This window comes from Coregonus clupeaformis, chromosome 15 (genome assembly GCF_020615455.1).
Source record: "Coregonus clupeaformis isolate EN_2021a chromosome 15, ASM2061545v1, whole genome shotgun sequence".
In the NCBI taxonomy this organism is placed as follows: domain Eukaryota; kingdom Metazoa; phylum Chordata; class Actinopteri; order Salmoniformes; family Salmonidae; genus Coregonus; species Coregonus clupeaformis.
The window spans coordinates 61,744,965-61,764,316 of NC_059206.1; the positions used below are offsets into that span (position 1 = coordinate 61,744,965).

A 19,352-nucleotide genomic window follows, 5' to 3' on the forward strand; every position below is an offset into this window, starting at 1 on the left:
GTCGTGAAGAGAAAGGAGGCCCAGAGTTAAAATAGCAGTCCATAGTTCCTGGAGCAGATGTAGGATCTTAATTTGATCACCCTGTTGAAGAAGGACGTTCCAGCAATTTAAAACCTGTATTGTATTTGAGTTTTAAAAAGGCGTCTGAAGTTTGTAATTCCCACTTTTAAATTTCAGACTTGATTTTCCCTTACGAAAAATGTATCAACCCCTACAAAATGTCCATCGATTATAATCCACATCATAATTCACATTTCCTGTTGTTGCAGGATTATTTTCTTGCTATAGCAAACAAGCTCAAATTAAGATCCTATATCTGTATTGTGTTATCCTGTGTCAAAAATAACCTTTGATGTGGTAATGAGAGAGACCAGTGTAGAATCGCAGCGCCACAGACCTCAAAATGCGTTCCATCTGAACACAGTCTACTGCGAGGCTTGTTTCTGTAGTGTTAACAAATCACAGATGGGGTACTCTTGTTGATGTTCTGGTGGGTTCTGTCGGTCTATGGTTTGGGGGGATATTGTGAATTAGGATCAGAGCACAGTTGCTCAGGACCATGTCTCTTCTGCTGTCTCTAGCTCTTTGGCACTAGGAGGACAAATCACGTCTCATCACTATGTAAACATGCATGTCTGGAGCACTGCGACTTTGTTTCTACCATGGGCTAACTAACATTCATGTAGTACCGGGATGGGCAACTGGCGGCCCTTTTGTAGGCCCCACGGATCAATTTCTGAAAAATATTTACAAAGAATAATTTGCTAAAATAATTTCTGAACTTGGTCGGGGTCTCAACTTACTATTGAGAGTTGGAATAGTAGAACACATAAGGTGCAATTTCTATATTTGTTTTGTGCATCAGCAGTTTTTTTTACTTCTTATGTCAGTCACTGACAGTCACCCATGTCAGCTAACGTTTGTTAGATTGGTTAATTAGTCTAGCCAGCTATCTAAACTTGTAGTAACCGTGGTCGAATTACTGACCTGGGGGCCCCCATTGATTTTGTTAGTCACTCTCACTCAGATATCATATTAAAAACTGCAAACATTTCTCTTCACTCTATAGCAAAATGTGTAGAATTGCAGGACATTAGCTGTAAAACTGATAACTTTTCTTCTCTGCCCGATCACGAAATGAATAGAATTGCATGAAACTTGTTATAAAATTACAAAATCATCTCTCCGCCCCATGGCAAAATGTGTAGAATTGCAGGAAACTTGCTTTAAAACTACAACATTGCACCCTTTGCTCCTGTCATGTTACATGTCACATGTCACATGTCACACACATAGAGGTTGTCCTCTCTGTCTCTTTTTCTTTCTCAATACTGTTTGAGATCACACTTTGAACAAACAACTTTAAAAGGCATTTCTAAAGTCTTCCTAAGCATCATATAGCTTATAAAGGGTTTATAAAGGCTTCATTCATTTATGTTTTGGTTAAAGTAGGAACATATTCCTTTTAGGTAAGTAATCACTTTTAGAATGCAGCCTACTACACTTTGCATGGTGATGGAGAGTTTTAATTACAGGGGTCATACTATTTACGGTACTACCTCTCACTGACAGCTGTTCCTGTATTGAAGTAACCAATGCACTCAGTATTTTAATGACGGCTGAAGAAAGGAGAGAAAGCGTTGTCAGACCACAAGCACTCAGGTCCAAACCACATCTGGTATTACGCTCAAAAGGAACGTTACTAATCCAATAACAAATGATCCAGATAACAACACAATCACAGGATTTGTGTCCGCACATGGTATTGAAATTCATCCCACCTGGCCCAAAACACCAATCTCTCTGAATGTGGCCATAATCCAACCACACAGGACACATTTCAACACCAGGTGTAGAAAGAGAGCATTGTACATTGGCGAGGCATTGAACAGGAGATGGGAGGAGTACTTCTTAGCCATTCACCACAATGTGGTCCTCTGTAGCTCAATTGGTAGAGCATGGCGCTTGTAACGCCAGGGTAGTGGGTTCGATCCCTGGGACCACTCATACGTAAAAATGTATGCACACATGACTGTAACTCGCTTTGGATAAAAGCGTCTGCTAAATGGCATATTATTATTATGACAGGACAGACTCAGATCGACCCGTCAGATCCTAGAAGACCCTGGAAACAATGGTCTGCAATGCAAAGTGTCTGTGCAGACACTAATCCCTCAGCCACATTTCCCCAAGTTGACCCAACCCATCTCCTCCTGTATGCTATACCATTCCCCTGGCTGCAGAGCGGAAATGGCACATGGGGCTGCTGGGTATACCACAGCATGTTATTGTCTCCTCTCTCTCAGAGGGCTGGGGTCCAGCTGGCTCCTGCTGTGTGTTTGCATGTGAAAACCAAAGGCGGGTCCCTTAACACATGGTGCAGGGCAGGGCAGGCCAGGCGGCAACTAGATGGGTGATTGGGATGCATTTAGAGCCCCTTCACTAGTGCGGGAACACATGTTCCATCCCTGGTCCCCATCTTTACCTTTTTCCACCTCCCTCTCTCTTCTCTCCCCCTCTCTCTCTCTCTCAGCTCTCTGGATAGGGGAGAGGGTGAGGCTGCCTGCCCTGAGAGTTGAGCTAAAAAAATTATCTATCTATTCAACTGATTCAAGGGTGTTGGTTAAACCATGGAGCACTAAGGGGCATATATTATGTTGGCTATCATAATGATGTGTGATATGAATAGTTATCTGGGAGAAAGCTTGTTTTGCTGTAGGCTGTATGAGTGCCACATGTGCATCTTGAACACTTGGCATGTGCACCCAACCTCTGGTTGGACACCACTTCTGTTTTAAACATCAGCTGATTCACCTGCGCAAGCTGTGTCTTCCAAATGAAACTGCAGAATACAGGGAGTTTGATTCTATTCGCAAGTGTAGAGCTCAACAACGAATAATGGGGGGTAGGTGGGGTGAATTATTGGCAGCGTTAATTATTGGCAGCGTTTCAGGTGACTCCAGTGGACACCTAAAGCAGGATTTGCCAGTGTGTTCGAGGGAGAGTGTGTATGTGTGCATACGTCCGTGCTTGTGTGTGTGTACGAGTGTGTGTGTGGAGCAGCCAACACACTTGCATTCGCTCACAGCATGGCGATGAAGCGCCGAGAGACACGACGGCTCTCTCCCGACTAAATGCGACCCTGTTCTGAGTGAAAGCAGGGGACTATGCCAAAGGGATATACATTAACTAATAGCCAACTAATATTCTACTTCAGAGAGGAGATTATTGCGGATTCCATTATATGCATGTTGCTAGCGGTATAGCTGGCTGTAGAGACCCACACGCTGCTTTACCCCTCTGCTGGAAATCAATGCTTTACATGGCGGTGGAGACTATCTGGTTTTTCTATCTACTTTCGTTGGGCTTCTGTGGACCATCCGTTCAAGGTAAGTCGCGTATCTTAATAGAAATGTAATTGACTTGCGCATGCCTTTCAAGTTAGTAGTGTATTCTATTATAGTTATCTGTCAGAACATGCAGGTGCGATAAGAAGAGATTGGTTGGTGAACACATTTTGCACCTTGCTCGTTACAGTGTGTGTATCTAACTGTTTAGTCTAGGTATCAGTTCTATGGTAGAGCTATCTAGCAAAGGCTGTAACATTCTTACTTTTTTCAATAGCCTATTCGTCTTCCAACACACACTGTCGGTTTTCTCTTTATACCCAATGCTGGACTGCCCGTTACAAAGTTAGTTGCACATCTGCAACTATGTAACCATTATCAGCACATAACGTATTTAATGTTACAGTGGAGGCATGCGTTATTTGAAGAGGTGCTGTGGAGTTGAGTTTGAGGAATGTGGGGTGCGTTTCAAGAGGTTTAAATAATGAGCGTTAAACATGTGGCCTGTGGCTTTTCTGCACAAATATCATTTTTCAAAATTAAAAAACGTTGCCGATGGTACAAAATAATTATTCAGGCATCACGATTTATAAATCCAATGCAAAATGTAGCTTAGCCAATACCCCATATTGCTAGGAGAGGAGTTTGCCTCTAGTAAGGTGTAGGCCTAAATAACACTGTTATTACAATTATTAATGAGCTGCTCTCATACCTTACACACGATCTGGATTTTAAAAAATGCCTTCAAAAATAATGTTTCTTATCTATTGTCACACAATTTAATGTATGTTTGTGCTCTTGCCTCGAAACAAATGAAGGCTTATTATATTTTGTGATGTTTCAATCGTCCTATCGAACATCGTGCCTTATGTTTTGGGGGCTTGGGAGAGGATGCATTCGCTCGCTGCCTTTCAGGCATTGCGGTGGCCTTCAGATCCAGAAGGGAAGCGGTGAGTTGAGAGTCAGGGAGCCACCGATAGGCGGCGAGGTAGGGGAGGGGAAGCGGGGCAGGCAGGCAGGCAGGCAGGCATTGAGCGAGAGACCAGCCACAGCATTTACATGACAAAGAACAGTTCAAGAGGAGCACGGGAGTAAAAACATGAAATAGGCTGATGGGATTTTGTTCTGCTTTAGCCAATCTGGCATAGCTCAGGTTAGAGGAAAGGCAAACATATTGGATCATTGCTTTGAAAAACGTAGAGGGGTGGTGGTATCAGGACTGACAATGATTTCCTGTTCATCAAGATTGACATTTTAGTCATTTAGCAGAGGCTCTTATACAGAGCAACTAGGGTAAAGTGCCTTACTAAAGGGCACATCAACAGATTGTTCACCTAGTCAGTCAGGGATTCGAACCAGCAACATTTCGGTTATTGTCCCAACAGTCTTAACCGCTAGGCTACTTGGAGGAGCTTCCCTGTTCTACCTGTAGATGTACAAGTGAGACTTCCAAGTATGGCTCGCAACCCTAAAGGATGGGTAAAGAAGTTGTTGATAATGTAATTTGGACTAATGCATTTTCAATGCTCAAGAGCACGAACTGTGTTCTATGAGAATGCATTTTCTACCCACTCTATCCATAATGTTGTCGCAATGTGGTTTAAGATGGAGATACAAACTACAGTACATTACCTTGAGGGGTTGTGTGTGTGTGTGTGTGTGTGTGTGTGTGTGTGTGTGTGTGTGTGTGTGTGTGTGTGTGTTTGTAGCAGGCAACAGTGGCATGTGCTCATCACAAGGCCCACAGTAGTGTGTGTGAGCATCTCCCTCAGCCCCCATACACCCTGGGGTGTGTTCCCACAGCCCACAGTCGAGCACTGTAGAGCCTTCGCTGGACTGGTGGGAGCATTCCTGTGTGTGTGAGTGTGTGTGTGTGTGTGTGTGCCAGGTTTGGAGAGAGGAATGTTATGGGTGGTGGGTTGGTTGGGAGGGCATTGTGGGAACTGGAGCTGGCGAATGAAGGTTGCTGGGTGGGAGTAGGGGGTGATAGTGGGGCAGGGATGAATTGACGGGAGAGAGTTTGGGTGCATGGGATGTCGCTACATCAGATCCACAAACAAAGAGCTTGTTTTTTCCATTCGAAAGATCAAATGAAAATATGTCAACTCCGCTGAACTCCGCTGAACAAATGAGTGCTGTGAGAGTGAGTGAGTGTGTGTTTAGACAAGCTCTCTCTCTCTCTCTCTCTCTCTCTCTCTCTCTCTCTCTCTCTCTCTCTCTCTCTCTCTCTCTCTCTCCCTCTCTCTCTAACCCGGGACTCCTGCTAGGAGTGTCACATGCACACCGACCAAATTATTGGGCTTTCACTGAACCCTCATCACTACTTCACTCAGAGGAGGCCTCCTCTCTATGTTTCCCAGCACTGTCTCCCATTCTCCTTTTACTCTCTACTCTTGACTCCCCCTAGTCATCCTATCTCATCCATGGTCAATGATTTAATGCTCAGTGTTAATCAGCCCACTGACCCCTACTTCCAATTGACTCCTCCTCACTCTCTTCCTACCTCTGTCTGAGGCTCTACTGACCTCTGGCCCTCCTAGTGCTTCGTCAGTGGCCCTGTTCAGTGCATCCCTCCCCTTTATTCCTACCTTCCTTAATGTAATCACAGATCTAAACTGGTTGTGATTGGTGAAAGTAGTAGGTTGGTAGGTAACCTTAGTTACCCATCCAATCACATATACAGTGCCTTCGTTAAGTATTCAGACCCCTTTACTTTTTCCACATTTTGTTACGTTACAGCTTTATTCTAAAATGGATTAAATAGATAAAAATCCTCAGCAATCTACGCACAATACCCCATAATGACAAAGTGAAAACAGGTTTTTAGACATTTTTGCAAATGTATTACAAATAAAAAACTGAAATACCTTATTTACATAAGTATTCAGACCCTTTGCTATGATACTCGAAATTCAGCTCAGGTGCATCCTGTTTCCATTGATCATCCTTGAGATGTTTCTATAACTTGATTGGAGTCCACCTTTGGTAAATTCAATTGATTGGACATGATTTGGAAAGGCGCACACCTGTCTATATAAGGTCCCATAGTTGACAGTGCATGTCAGAGCAAAAACCAAGCCATGAGGTCAAATCAATTGTCCGTAGAGCTCCGAGACAGGATTGTGTCGAGGCACAGATCTGGGGAAGGGTACCACAACATTTCTGCAGCATTGAAGGTCCCCAAGAACACAGTGGCCTCCATCATTCTTAAATAGAAGAAGTTTGGAACCACCAAGACTCTTCCTAGAGCTGGCCGCCCGGCCAAACTGAGCAATCGGGGGAGAAGGGCCTTGGTCAGGGAGGTGACCAAGAACCCGATGGTCACTCTGACAGGGCTCTAGAGTTTGTCTGTGGAGATGTGTTAGAGTGGCCAGACGGAAGCCACTCCTTAGTAAAAGGCACATGACAGCCCGCTTGGAAACAAGATTTTCTGGTCTGATGAAACCCAAGATTGAACTCTTTGGCCTGAATGTCAAGCGCCACATCTGGAGGAAACCTGGCACCATCCTTACGGTGAAGCATGGTGGTGGCAGCATCATGCTGTGGGGATGTTTTTCAGCGGCAGGGACTGGGAGACTAGTCAGAATCGAGGCAAAGATGAACGGAGCAAAGTACAGACAGATCCTTGATGAAAACCTGCTCCAGAGCGCTCAGGACCTGACTGGGGCGAAGGTTCACCTTCCAACAGGACAACGACCCTAAGCACACAGCCAAGACAACGCAGGAGTGGCTTCGGGACAAGTCTCTGAATGTCCTTGAGTGGTCCAGCCAGACCCCGGACTTGAACCCGATCTAACATCGCTGGAGAGACCTGAAAATAGCTGTGCAGTGACGCTCCCCATCCAACCTGACAGAGCTTGAGAGGATCTGCAGAGAAGAATGGGAGAAACTCCCCAAATATAGATGTGCCAAGCTTGTAGAGTCATACCCAAGAAGACTCGATGCTGTAATCGCTGCTAAAGGTGCTTCAACAAAATACTGAGTAAAGGGTCTGAATACTTATGTAAATGTGATATTAACGTTTTTCGTTTTTTATAAATTAACAAACATTTCTAAAAACCTGTTTTTTTCTTTGTCATTATGGAGTATTGTGTGTAGATTGATGAGGGGGGAAAAAAACAATTTAATCAATTTTAGAATAAGGCTGTAACATAACAAAATGTGGAAAAAGTCAAAGGGTCTGAATACTTTCCAAAGGCATTGTAGATCTGTTTTTTCCCAGCAGTTGAGAAAGGAAGGATATCTTAATTGGAACAGGGCCTATATCCACCCAATCCATTTCTATCACGTGCAGCTGACAGTCCTAGTCTACCTCAGCCCCTGTCTGCAGCACCCTACATCAGCCCCTGTCTGCAGCTACCTCAGCACCCTACCCTCGAGGATGCTTGTGAACAAGTCCTGCTTAATAAAGATAATTGCATTTCTTTGTCCTTAATGAGCTGTTCTGTAAATTGAGTAATTATGTTAAATCTGTTGCATCAATGACTATGCTCTTGGCTAAAGTCATTAGCGTTATTTGAACTTTGTCTGGCAACAATCTGCTTGTAATCCAAGCCGTCTTATTTTATTTATTGTGCCCATATCTCAATCCCTTGGTCATTGAGGTGTGATTGCTGTGTTTCTGACAGCCCAGTGGGTTGGAAATGGCATGTTTATAAGCATGATGAGAGTATTATGTGTCTGACTGTGTGTCTGACTGTGTGTCTGACTGTGTGTCTGACTGTGTGTCTGACTGTGTGTCTGACTGTGTGTCTGACTGTGTGTCTGACTGTGTGTCTGACTGTATGTCTGACTGTGTGTCTGACTGTGTGTCTGACTGTATGTCTGACTGTGTGTCTGACTGTGTGTCTGACTGTGTGTCTGACTGTGTGTCTGACTGTGTGTCTGACTGTATGTCTGACTGTGTGTCTGACTGTGTGTCTGACTGTGTGTCTGACTGTGTGTCTGACTGTGTGTCTGACTGTGTGTCTGACTGTGTGTCTGACTGTGTGTCTGACTGTGTGTCTGACTGTGTGTCTGACTGTGTGTCTGACTGTATGTCTGACTGTGTGTCTGACTGTGCCTACGTGTGTGCCTACTAGGGTTGGGAGGTATCCAGATTTTCATACTGTCATACCGTTTCTGTACCATACCGGGGTATACGGTATTACTGAATGTGCACACATGGGGGGCAATTTTTTTGACGCACAAAACAATTTAGGCAACAGCTATCTTAATCCAGGAGGGGATTGAATGTCTCTGCTGTAACCAAGAAACTGGATCTTGACATCTAGCCACTTAGCTAGCAAGTTAGCAAACCAAATGCATAGATGTAGCCCTAAGCTGGATATCATTTATTTATCTTAGATTTCTTATAGTTATACTTAACTTATAGTTATAAGCAGTGGCATAGGACGCACACCCCGCAACAGTATTGAAAATCATAACGTTGGTATTTCGAAATATCCCAGTATACGGTATAAATGGTATATCGCCCAAGCCTAGTGTCTACTCTATTTGTATGTGAGTGCATCTTGATCCCCTTGGAGATAGCCAGCTAAATTAGGATACATATTATTTAAAGAGGCCCCAGGCTGAATTTGAGCTGCATATCTTTGTCCAGTGAAGATGTTGGTTTGTATGGCTGGCTGAGTGTGTCTATTCATGTTTGGTAGTGTCAGAGGACCAATCCCAGTCCCAGAGGTGGTATAAGGGACAGTTCAGTGACAGAGGGAAGCCTGGCTTGAATGAGACAGGAAGTCTTTCACTTTTCCTGTATGTCTGGCCTCTGGTGTTTACTGTGCTCTTTATTGTGGTCGTCTTTAGGTTCAGGGTTTCTGTGGTTGCACAAGTTGGTGGTTGCCTGTAAGTGGTTCAGAGAGCTTCCCTTTGACTTTAACCACATTACTGTCAAACATTAGATGAGTAGTCAGAAAGCTTACGATGCAGAGGTATTCATGTTAGTAAAACCTGCCTTTGTTGTGGATTACAATACCAGTCAAAATGTTATTCACCCAATTTTACGATAGAAGTTCCATGATTATTTCACTCAATACATTTCAGTATCTGGAAATATTTGACTGGTTACACTTCATACTATCATGTGTGTGTAGTAACACTGTAATTACCTCCTAGTAACGCTATTGTAATGGAGTGGAACGTCTTTTGTTGTTATTACTGGTGCACCAGTTAGACTTTTCTGTGGTATACCTTTGATCTGCACCAGACAGTTTTATTTGTATGTGTAATGTCCACCATGATGTTGAGATCCATCCACCTGTGAATGTAAGACTTTTATCCTCCTGCACTGTTAGAGATGTCTGGTCTCTAAAGCCTCTGTCCCTGCTCTGATGGCTGCCAGCTGGGACAAGAGCAGATCCCATTCTGTTCAATTAGACTGCACCTAAATCTCTGTAGGCTGACGTCTAGGATTCCTCGAAGTTTCTCAAAACATCCTTAAGCCAACTCCGCACTAAAAAGGCTAATTGGTTTTTAAGTTATCTATAGCTACTTATTTGCCTTATCTCTGTAGTCGGTTTGGGATGATTATTTAATCAACTACACCACAACGCATAGGCCTACTCCGTTTAGATGGTCACAGACGACTGCTGCACTGCATGACTCTCTCAAGTCCATTCCCAGTACTGGCTGTGGGGAGTTCAATGTTTTGATGTTTTCTAGAAACTTCAGAGAGAGCGTTATGAGTATTGATGCCCCCCCGGCCATAAACAGCCCAGGATCAATCAATAGTGCTGGATCAATATGCTGTGTGATACGTTTGTCACAAGCTCAGGGATGGGTCCAGTCAGGTGATCCCCAGAGCATTACACTACAGCCAGGGCTGAATGTTAAACACTCAGGTGCTGCTGCTGTGTGCCCACTGCCTACTGTCGGTTCCTTTTAACAAGATGATACTGCTATCTTGAAGAAAAGTAGTTATATGATTTGCTTGATTCTTTTTTTGTATTGTATAATGCCACACGGTAGCTTCATCAAAATATTTATTTTAGATTGTAGTCATTTATTATGTCTGATTCATCATGGTTTGTGAGCTGTGTTATCTAAGGGATAATCATTTAGCTGTTAAAAGATGTGTCTATGTGTGGTAAGCGATTCACAAGCTATAGGCTACATGTTTTTGTTCTGTTGCTAGTGTGTATGTGTGTGCTTTAGGCAGAGATGGTGATTTGTGTGTGTGTGTGTGTGTAAGAGCAGGGTCTCTTCCTCACGGCGCTGGTTGGGTAAACAGTCATGCGATCACATTCCTTCCATTCCGCACTGCTGTCCGCTCAGTCACATGACCAAGGAGGAGTAGCATGGGGCTTGCAGTGGGGAGGGGGACTGAGTAGGGGGAGGGGCCGCTGCATGAGGGGAGAGAACCCTGATTGAGTAGGCAAGGTGCAGAGTAGGGCCCAGTCCCAAATCAATCCCTAGCCCCTACCTCTAAACACTTTTTGCATATCTGAAAAGATAAGAAGGGTATAAACAATATGGTATGGATCTACTTAGCCGTCTTTTATGCTAGGTGGGGTTTTCCACCATATTTGTTAAATTTAAATCCACAGCGACTTACAGTTAGTGAGTGCATCATATTTTTTTGTTTATATCCTCCTAATCATGACTGTATATATGAATGGACAAAGCCATTGATCACATGAACCCATTCATTCCTATGTGAAGACTCAATAGCACTTGAAGCCAAATTAAGTTGGTTAAGATGGCGTCTCATAGAGACATAACATGCGCAGTTTGAGCTACTCCAGGAAGTGACGTTGCATGCTAGCTCAGTGCTGCCCCCTTCTCATTGAGTAACTCAATTTGAAGGCCAACCGGGGTACGGTATGCTGCCATTAGCAACTAAATTAGCCTTATAGCTTCTTTTGTGTGCGATTTTAAAATAATAATTTTAAGGACATACATCTGGTGTATTAGAAGCAATTATTTACATTTAGATTGACCACGAAGATCGCCATTTTTCCATTAGCTATAATGGGGGATCCTGTTTTCTGCTAACAATGCCTGCAATACCGTGTCTTGCCTGGCATTCTTTAGCGAGAAGAGGGGGCTGCGCTCTTCCCCTGAAGAGAATTGAAGAGTGTGGAGGGGCCGGGGGGGGGGGCTAGGGTGGTGGAAAGAGGAAGAGACACACACGGGCGTACAATATACACAGAAAACTCTGTAGCCTGTGAAACAAATCCAACCATAATAATAATAATATGCTATATAGGAGACGTTTTTCAGAACGCACAAAGCTTGCGTACAATATTTATGGGTGGGCGAAAACCCCTTACGCGCGCCCACCACCATGATGTATGTATGTACAGTATGTACAGTTGTGGTCAAATATATTGTCCCCCTTGCACCATTCACTATTTCTTCTAAAATAAGTTGAAATTGAAATAACTTTTGGTGTTCACACGTATTTGTTTGATTTACAACTGCACAGAACCCCCCCCAAAAAAATCTAAACTTAAATTGATATATTTCACTTAAAAGTAAAAAAAATTACCTGGACTAAGTTATTCAAAAATTTGAATTAATTTGGTTGGTCGCAAGTGAGTCTCGTTTACTGTGTAGTTTATCTCACCTTGGTAAGTTGCAGGTGGCTACAGGGTGAAAATAGCAATTTAACCAGTTGAAATAAGAGAAAACAGAACATTCTAACCAGTATATGACCAATATATCATCTTGATTCATAACACACCACCACTGTCTATCAGTGCTGTTGATATCTGCCTCGTGGAACTATCAAGTGTCTCCCTCCGAAACCACTTGGTTGAATTGATCAAATCAAATCTCACAGACACAATAAAACGTCAGGGGGGAGTTCTGTTTTTTTAAAAGTCTATGTCCCTCTCTCAACAACCCTGCAGCTACAGTATATGACCTTGTGGTTACCCTGGATGGGCTTTCCCTTCCTGCAGCCTCCCGTCCGTTCCATGTTAGTTTTGTTGCTGGTGTTGTTGACCCATTGATGTAGCCGTGGCCGCACGGAGGCCCCTAGCCCCATGCTGCTCTGAGGCCCTTTGTAAAGCCTATAGGAACACAAGGCTGTGATTGGAGCAGCCCAGGATTTGCATGAATGAGTACTGTACATAGAGCGAGCACACCAGCAGTCATGAAGCACTGGAGGGGAACAAATGTTAGCTCAGGCCATGTTTCTCTTCTCTGTTGTTTCTCTCTCTCTCTCTCTCTCTCTCTCTCTCTCTCTCTATCTCTCTCTCTCTCTCTCCCCCTCTCTCTCTCTCTGTTTATCTCTCTCTGTTTTTTATCTCTCTCTCCATCTATGTATCTGTCTGCCTCCTATTGTTAATATGTTGCAGACTGTCCTTTCAAGTATAAATGTATACATGAGTTGGGAAGAGTTTAGCTCCCTGGGCCTCTGCTACCTCTCCTGAACTGCATTATGATTGGTCATTTTACTGTAGGCCTGGCCTATATGATAAACAGTAGAAATGTGATAAAGAGTATAAATTCAGCTTGTGCCAACTTGAGAGCGGTGTGAAAACTCATGTGGGTGACTGTGTGAATCATGCTGTAGCTGAACCGCTGGCGGGCGCAGCTGGAACGGCCAGCACCTGACACTGCAGCTGCTGCTGGGGTTGCGTGCCTGTCTCCACTCAGTGTGTGGCTGAAACTCTACTCAGTCTGCCCTGTCCTGGATGGAATTACAGCATGTGGATATTACTCTTGAGAATCCAACTGAAAATCACCACCAAGGCAATGTAGTGTTTAGTGTTTCCCAACTTCTCCATTGTTGGGTCCAGAGCAAGACAAGGTACATAGATGGAGCGTAATGGAAATGACTGTGTGAAATCTAAGGCAATATGCAGTATATTCCATGTCATTTGCCAGAAATGGACTGGCCATAGGGCAGTTTTGGCAAATGCCAGACGGGCTGGTCCATCTTCAGTCCAGTGGGCCTGTCTAACTGCGTAGAATGATCATTATTTGGCTAATAATGTGGGCCTAGAGGAAAAATTGTGACTAAAACAAGAGCCAAAATGTGTAAACAGGGGAAGGTCCCCTTGCCTCCCCTTCAGAGAGACATATTCATGTGCTTTACCTCTTCACCCTCAACTTGAGAGTGGCGACAATGATTCCGTTTTTTCCATGAAGGATCTGATAACATTATACCCCCACTTCAGCAGGCCATAGGTGGCGCAGATAAAAGCTATTAGGTTAAATGTTTAGACAATTGTGAGGTATGTTTGGCTGTATAACATTGGCAGCATGTCAATGTTATTGTACACGGAGCTCCCTGGCTCGTGGTGAAACTGGAGAGTCCCTCCCTGCCCACCTTGGTTTATGGCTGCCTGGGACTTAGCCTTTCTTCCTCCTCGTTGCTGCAATGTTTGACAAATGATTTTGATTACCCTTCATGCTATGCATACCTGTTATGATAAATGTCTTTATTGTACAGTTATTCATTTAGAGACAATATCTGGTATTTGTGTAATAATTATGAGGATATGGTCATTAGCAGGTACCTTTTCCAAAGCAACATACAGTTGATATACATGTTTTCAACTACTGTAGCTAAGCCACTTGGACCACAAATTGTAAAAAAATATATATATATATATATATATATATATATATATATATATATATATATATGATTTAATATTCCTGTGAGTGAGTGGGTAGGCATAAGCCCGTTGTCTTCATGCACATAAAGTTGGTTGATTTTTATGCTGACACACACACAAACAGGGGCAAACGCATGTTCCAACGTCCTGCTGATCATCAGACTGTATTTGCACAGTGCTATCAATCAGCCCATCTGTCTCTGTCCACCCATTCTGTGGGGCTGGCGCAGTGCACATAATGTTCCCTGCTCCTGTAGGCACACACGTACACACACACGTACACATGCAAACAGTCATGCACGTGCACACACACACATACCATGGTTTCCGTTAGCCGTTATAGCATTGCTGCGCGTATAATGAGAATAAATAATAGTTTATAAACATTTTAAGCTAAACGTTCTAATCTGTTGCATGAGTCACTTTGCTTTTTCATGTTTTTTTGTGAATTTGGGATCTATTGTCCCACAACTGTCCCAGAGTCAGTTTGGAATAGGCTATTTCTTTCTCGCACAAAACGACAAGCAGACCAATAGAATTGGTCAACTTGTCTACTATGGGGGATAGTAGATTGACATAGGCTAGTGATTATAAGGGATCGGGGTTTGGCTGGGTCTAGACAGAGTCTGACACTCCCCCGATCTACAGAGAGGGGGAGTCATCAGACTCGATCTGTTTCACCTGAGTTCTGAGCACCCCTGTCAGTAATTAGAGTTAGGATATAAGGTGTGCTCAGAAGTTCAGTCGGTGCGAGGTATTGTTCCATCGTGACTTGCTAAGCGTTTTGTTCAGAGAGAGAGAGAGAGAGAGAGAGAGAGAGAGAGAGTTTGTTATTTTGATTACCAGTGTATCAGACCTGTGCTTCGTTGTTTGACTCCCCGAATTGCTTAATCCTCTGCTTGTTTCTCCCAGTGATTACCGTACTCTGATCCTGTGCCCGTGCCCTCGACTACGACCACGCCCGCTCCCTTTGTACCTCTGCCTGTCTCTGCCTTGCCCGGTTTTGACCACAGCTCGCCCGACCACGATTAAGCAATTCCCTTGTCTGTACTTTAATAAAACATCGCAATTCTGCGATTGGATCTTACCACTCTGTCCGAGTATTCATTACAGAATACCTCGCCACAACCATGGATCCAGCGGAATTACAGAGGCGATGGGAGATACAGGAGAAACGGATGGATGAACTCCTGCAGCTACTCAATGCTGGTGCGGCTGAAGGCACCACCCCGAGCACGGTCAGTCCTCGTCATGCACCTCCGATTTCTCTACCGACAAAGTACGACGGGGAACCTGGCAAATGTCAGGGGTTTCTACTCCAGACGTCCCCTGTATACGTCCTATAATCGTACTATGTTTCCCGATGACCGTAGCAGGGTGGATTTCATGATTTCTCTGCTAACGGGAAGAGCACTGGATTGGGCTACTGCGCTGTGGGCAGCTGAGGTCCCCGAATTGAATGCGGAAGTTCAGTTTAAGAAACTGTTCCGAGAGGTGTTCGACCACCCAGTATCTGGGCGTAGTGTGGGAGACCAACTATGCGAACTTCAGCAGGGCCGTCGCACAGTAGCCGACTACGCATTAGAGTTCCGTACAATAGCAGCCGGTAGCGGATGGAGCGAGACTGCTTTGCTCACCGTTTTCCGAAGAGGGCTGCGCAAAGAAGTGCAGACTGAGTTGGCATGTCGGGGAGATATCACTGCGCTGCATGAGTTTATCAACATAGCCATCTCTATTGATAATTTGTTAGTGCAACACAAGGTATCCGCAGTCCGGGAGCCCTCGGTCACTGGTCCTAAGCAATCGACAGAGCGGAGGAGAGAATCTGAGGAGGAACCCATGCAACTGGGACGGTCACCCTTACAAAGCTCGGTGAGACAACAACGTCGGCAAGACGGACTATGCCTGTACTGTGGTCAGTCGGGTCATTTCATTCGTCAATGTCCGGTGCGACCAAACCGTACCCCAGAATATCGCCTCGGAACTGCCAAACCGGTGAGTGAGACTCAAGTTTTCAACATTACATCTAAACAAATGTATGTGCCAGTTACCTTATCTGTCGGAGAGAGAGTGCGCAGGTTGGAAGGTCTTATTGATTCCGGGCGGCTGCCAGTTTTATGGATGTGGGCCTCGCTGAGGAATTGGGAGTACAACTTATCCCAATTCAACCACCCCTGCGAGTCAACGCGCTAGACGGTGAGCCCATGGGCACTGGGTTCATTACGCACCGTACAGAGGTAATAAAGTTACAAGTGGGCTCCATGCACCATGAGAACATCATTCTGTTCGTCATCTCCGCTCCACGGGAGCCGCTAGTTCTCGGCCACCCCTGGCTGCGTCACCCATGATCCGGTCATCTCCTGGAAATCTGGTACTATCACTGCTTGGAGTGAGGTATGTAGGGCGGAGTGCCTTAATTTACCTTGCAAAACGTCTACTGTGGAGGATGCGCAGGGTGCGGTGTCTACTGTCGTTCCAACAGAATACCAGGATTACGCGCAGTTGTTCTCCAAGGAGAGGGCTACCGTGTTACCACCTCATCGGGCCTGGGACTGCGCAATTGATCTGCTATCCGGGGCTACACCTCCTCGCGGAAGAATTTATCCTTTTTCACAGCCGGAACGAGAATCTATGAGCAAGTATATTGATGAGGCGCTACAGCAAGGGGCCATTCGCCCATCCACGTCTCCCGCCGCATCCAGTTTTTTCTTCGTTAATAAAAAGGATGGCGGACTGCGTCCTTGTATAGACTATCGAGGTTTGAACGATATTACCATTAAAAATCGTTACCCTCTTCCTTTGATTCCGGCAGCCCTCGAGCAGGTGGGGCAGGCCTCAATCTACAGTAAACTGGACCTCAGGAGTGCGTACAATCTGGTGCGCATTAGAGAAGGGGATGAATGGAAGACCGCCTTCATCACACATCGAGGGCATTATGAATAGTGCTTTTGAGACTTTGAAACAACGCTTTACCACCGTTCCCATTTTATGTCAGCCGGATCCTACCTTGCCGTTTATCGTGGAGGTGGACGCCTCGGAGGTTGGAGTTGGAGCCGTGCTATCCCAGCGCCAAGGTGAGCCGCCTAAATCACGACCCTGTGCTTTCTTTTCTAAGAAACTGAATTCGGCCGAGCAGAACTACAACGTGGGAAATCGTGAATTACTGGCGGTGAAGTTAGCACTGGAGGAGTGGAGACATTGGCTGGAGGGAGCAGATCATCCTTTCCAAGTGCTCACGGACCACCGCAACCTGGAGTATCTTCACAGTGCTAAACGACTGAACTCCCGACAGGCAAGGTGGTCTCTATTCTTCAACCGTTTCCGATTCACGGTCTTTTATATCCCCGGGTCCAAGAATGGCAAGGCGGACGCGCTTTCCCGACGGTTCGAGCGCGCGGAAAGACCCGTGGAACCAGAACCTATCCTCCCCATGAGTTGCCGTGCTGGTCCTGTGAGGTGGGCTATCGATGACACTATTCAGGAGAGCCTACAAGCGGAACCAGCCCCTCCAGAAACCCCGGTGTCAAAGGTGTTTGTACCAGCTCTGCTTCGACCTCTGTTGGAATGGTGCCACACGTCGCTGGGATCTGGTCATCCCGGAATCACTCGAACTACACGACTCATCAGCCGAAAATACTGGTGGGATTCCCTAACAGATGACGTCAGAGACTATGTCTTATCCTGTCCAGTATGTGCTCAATCCAAGGCGCCTCGTGCACTACCGGAGGGTAAGCTGATGCCATTTCCAACTCCTCAACGACCCTGGTCTCACATTGCAATGGACTTTGTTACAGATCTACCAGAATCAGAGGGCCATACTGTAATTCTCGTGGTCATCGACCGATTCTCCAAGATGTGCCGGTTAGTACCCATGACCCGTTTGCCTAATGCCAATCAGATGGCTGAGACTGTGTTTAACCAGGTGTTCCGGCAGTTTGGAGTTCCGGAGGATATTGTGTCAGACCGAGGACCCCAGTTTGTATCCCGGGTATGGAAGGCCTTCTGCGAACGCTTGGGCATCTCGGTGAGCCTAACCTCCGGATATCATCCCCAGGCCAATGGGCAGACAGAGCGGCTCAACCAAGAAATTGGGAAATATCTACGGCAACAATGTTCGCGGCAGCCGCAAGAGTGGAGCCGATTCCTTCCTTGGGTAGAGTATGCTCAGAACTCCCTCATTCACACCTCCCTACGTCTAACACCCTTCCAGTGTGTTCTAGGGTATCAACCACCCCTGTTCCCGTGGGATACCGAACCAGGGATGGTACCGGCTGTAGACGAGTGGTTCCGTCGGAATGCGCAGGTCTGGGAGACGGCCCATCAACATCTCAGTCAGGCCTCACAACAGCAAAAGACCTACGCCGACCGACGCCGGAGACCTACTCCCACTTATCAACCCGGGCAACGAGTGTGGCTGTCTACCCGGGACCTGCGTCTCCGACGGAGCTGCAAGAAGCTCCAACCCAGGTACATCGGGCCTTTCAAGGTACTGAGACGTATTAACCCTGTCACCTACCGTCTGTTACTCCTCGACACTACAGGATAGCCCCTACGTTCCACGTCTCTCTGTTGAAACCTGTCCACTATAGCCCGATGTACCCCCCAATCGCTCAACAACCTACTACACCACCTTTGGAGGATGAACAGGACACCACCTATACAGTCCACGAGATACTGGATTCAAGACGGAGACGAGGGGGCATCGAATATCTCGTGGACTGGGAGGGATATGGACCTGAGGAACGGTCCTGGATCCCTGCTAAAGACATACTGGATTCCGCTCTCAAGGCCACTTTCCACGCTGAACACCCAGATCATCCAGGACCCCGACCCAGAGGAAGACCACCCGGTAGAGGAAGAAGGCCGTCAGGAGCCGGCCCTGGGGAGGGGGATACTATAAGGGATCGGGGTTTGGCTGGGTCTAGACAGAGTCTGACACTCCCCCGATCTACAGAGAGGGGGAGTCATCAGACTCGATCTGTTTCACCTGAGTTCTGAGCACCCCTGTCAGTAATTAGAGTTAGGATATAAGGTGTGCTCAGAAGTTCAGACGGTGCGAGGTATTGTTCCATCGTGACTTGCTAAGTGTTTTGTTCAGAGAGAGAGAGAGTTTGTTATTTTGATTACCAGTGTATCAGACCTGTGCTTCGTTGTTTGACTCCCCGAATTGCTTAATTCTCTGCTTGTTTCTCCCAGTGATTACCGTACTCTGATCCTGTGCCCGTGCCCTCGACTACGACCACGCCCGCTCCCTTTGTACCTCTACCTGTCTCTGCCTTGCCCGGTTTTGACCACAGCTCGCCCGACCACGATTAAGCAATTCCCTTGTCTGTACTTTAATAAAACATCGCAATTCTGCGATTGGATCTTACCACTCTGTCCGAGTATTCATTACAGTGATGTTGCTGTTCATTAGGCCTTCTCGTCTTGTTGG

The 19,352-nt window shown here is 45.7% G+C and overlaps 1 protein-coding gene across 2 annotated transcripts in view; it reads left to right on the plus strand.

The window, feature by feature from the left end:
* The first annotated feature begins 2,953 nt into the window (after window positions 1-2,953).
* Window positions 2,954-19,352, plus strand: part of LOC121582906 (immunoglobulin superfamily DCC subclass member 4-like) — a 59,502-nt gene continuing 43,103 nt past the window's right edge. The window contains exon 1 of one of the 2 annotated variants that reach the window (XM_045225268.1): window positions 2,954-3,389. In XM_045225268.1, coding sequence (XP_045081203.1) covers window positions 3,245-3,389 — 145 coding nt within the window. In that variant the 5' untranslated portion in view covers window positions 2,954-3,244. The remainder of the gene's footprint in view (window positions 3,390-19,352) is intronic. The other variant, XM_045225267.1, reaches the window with a different exon arrangement.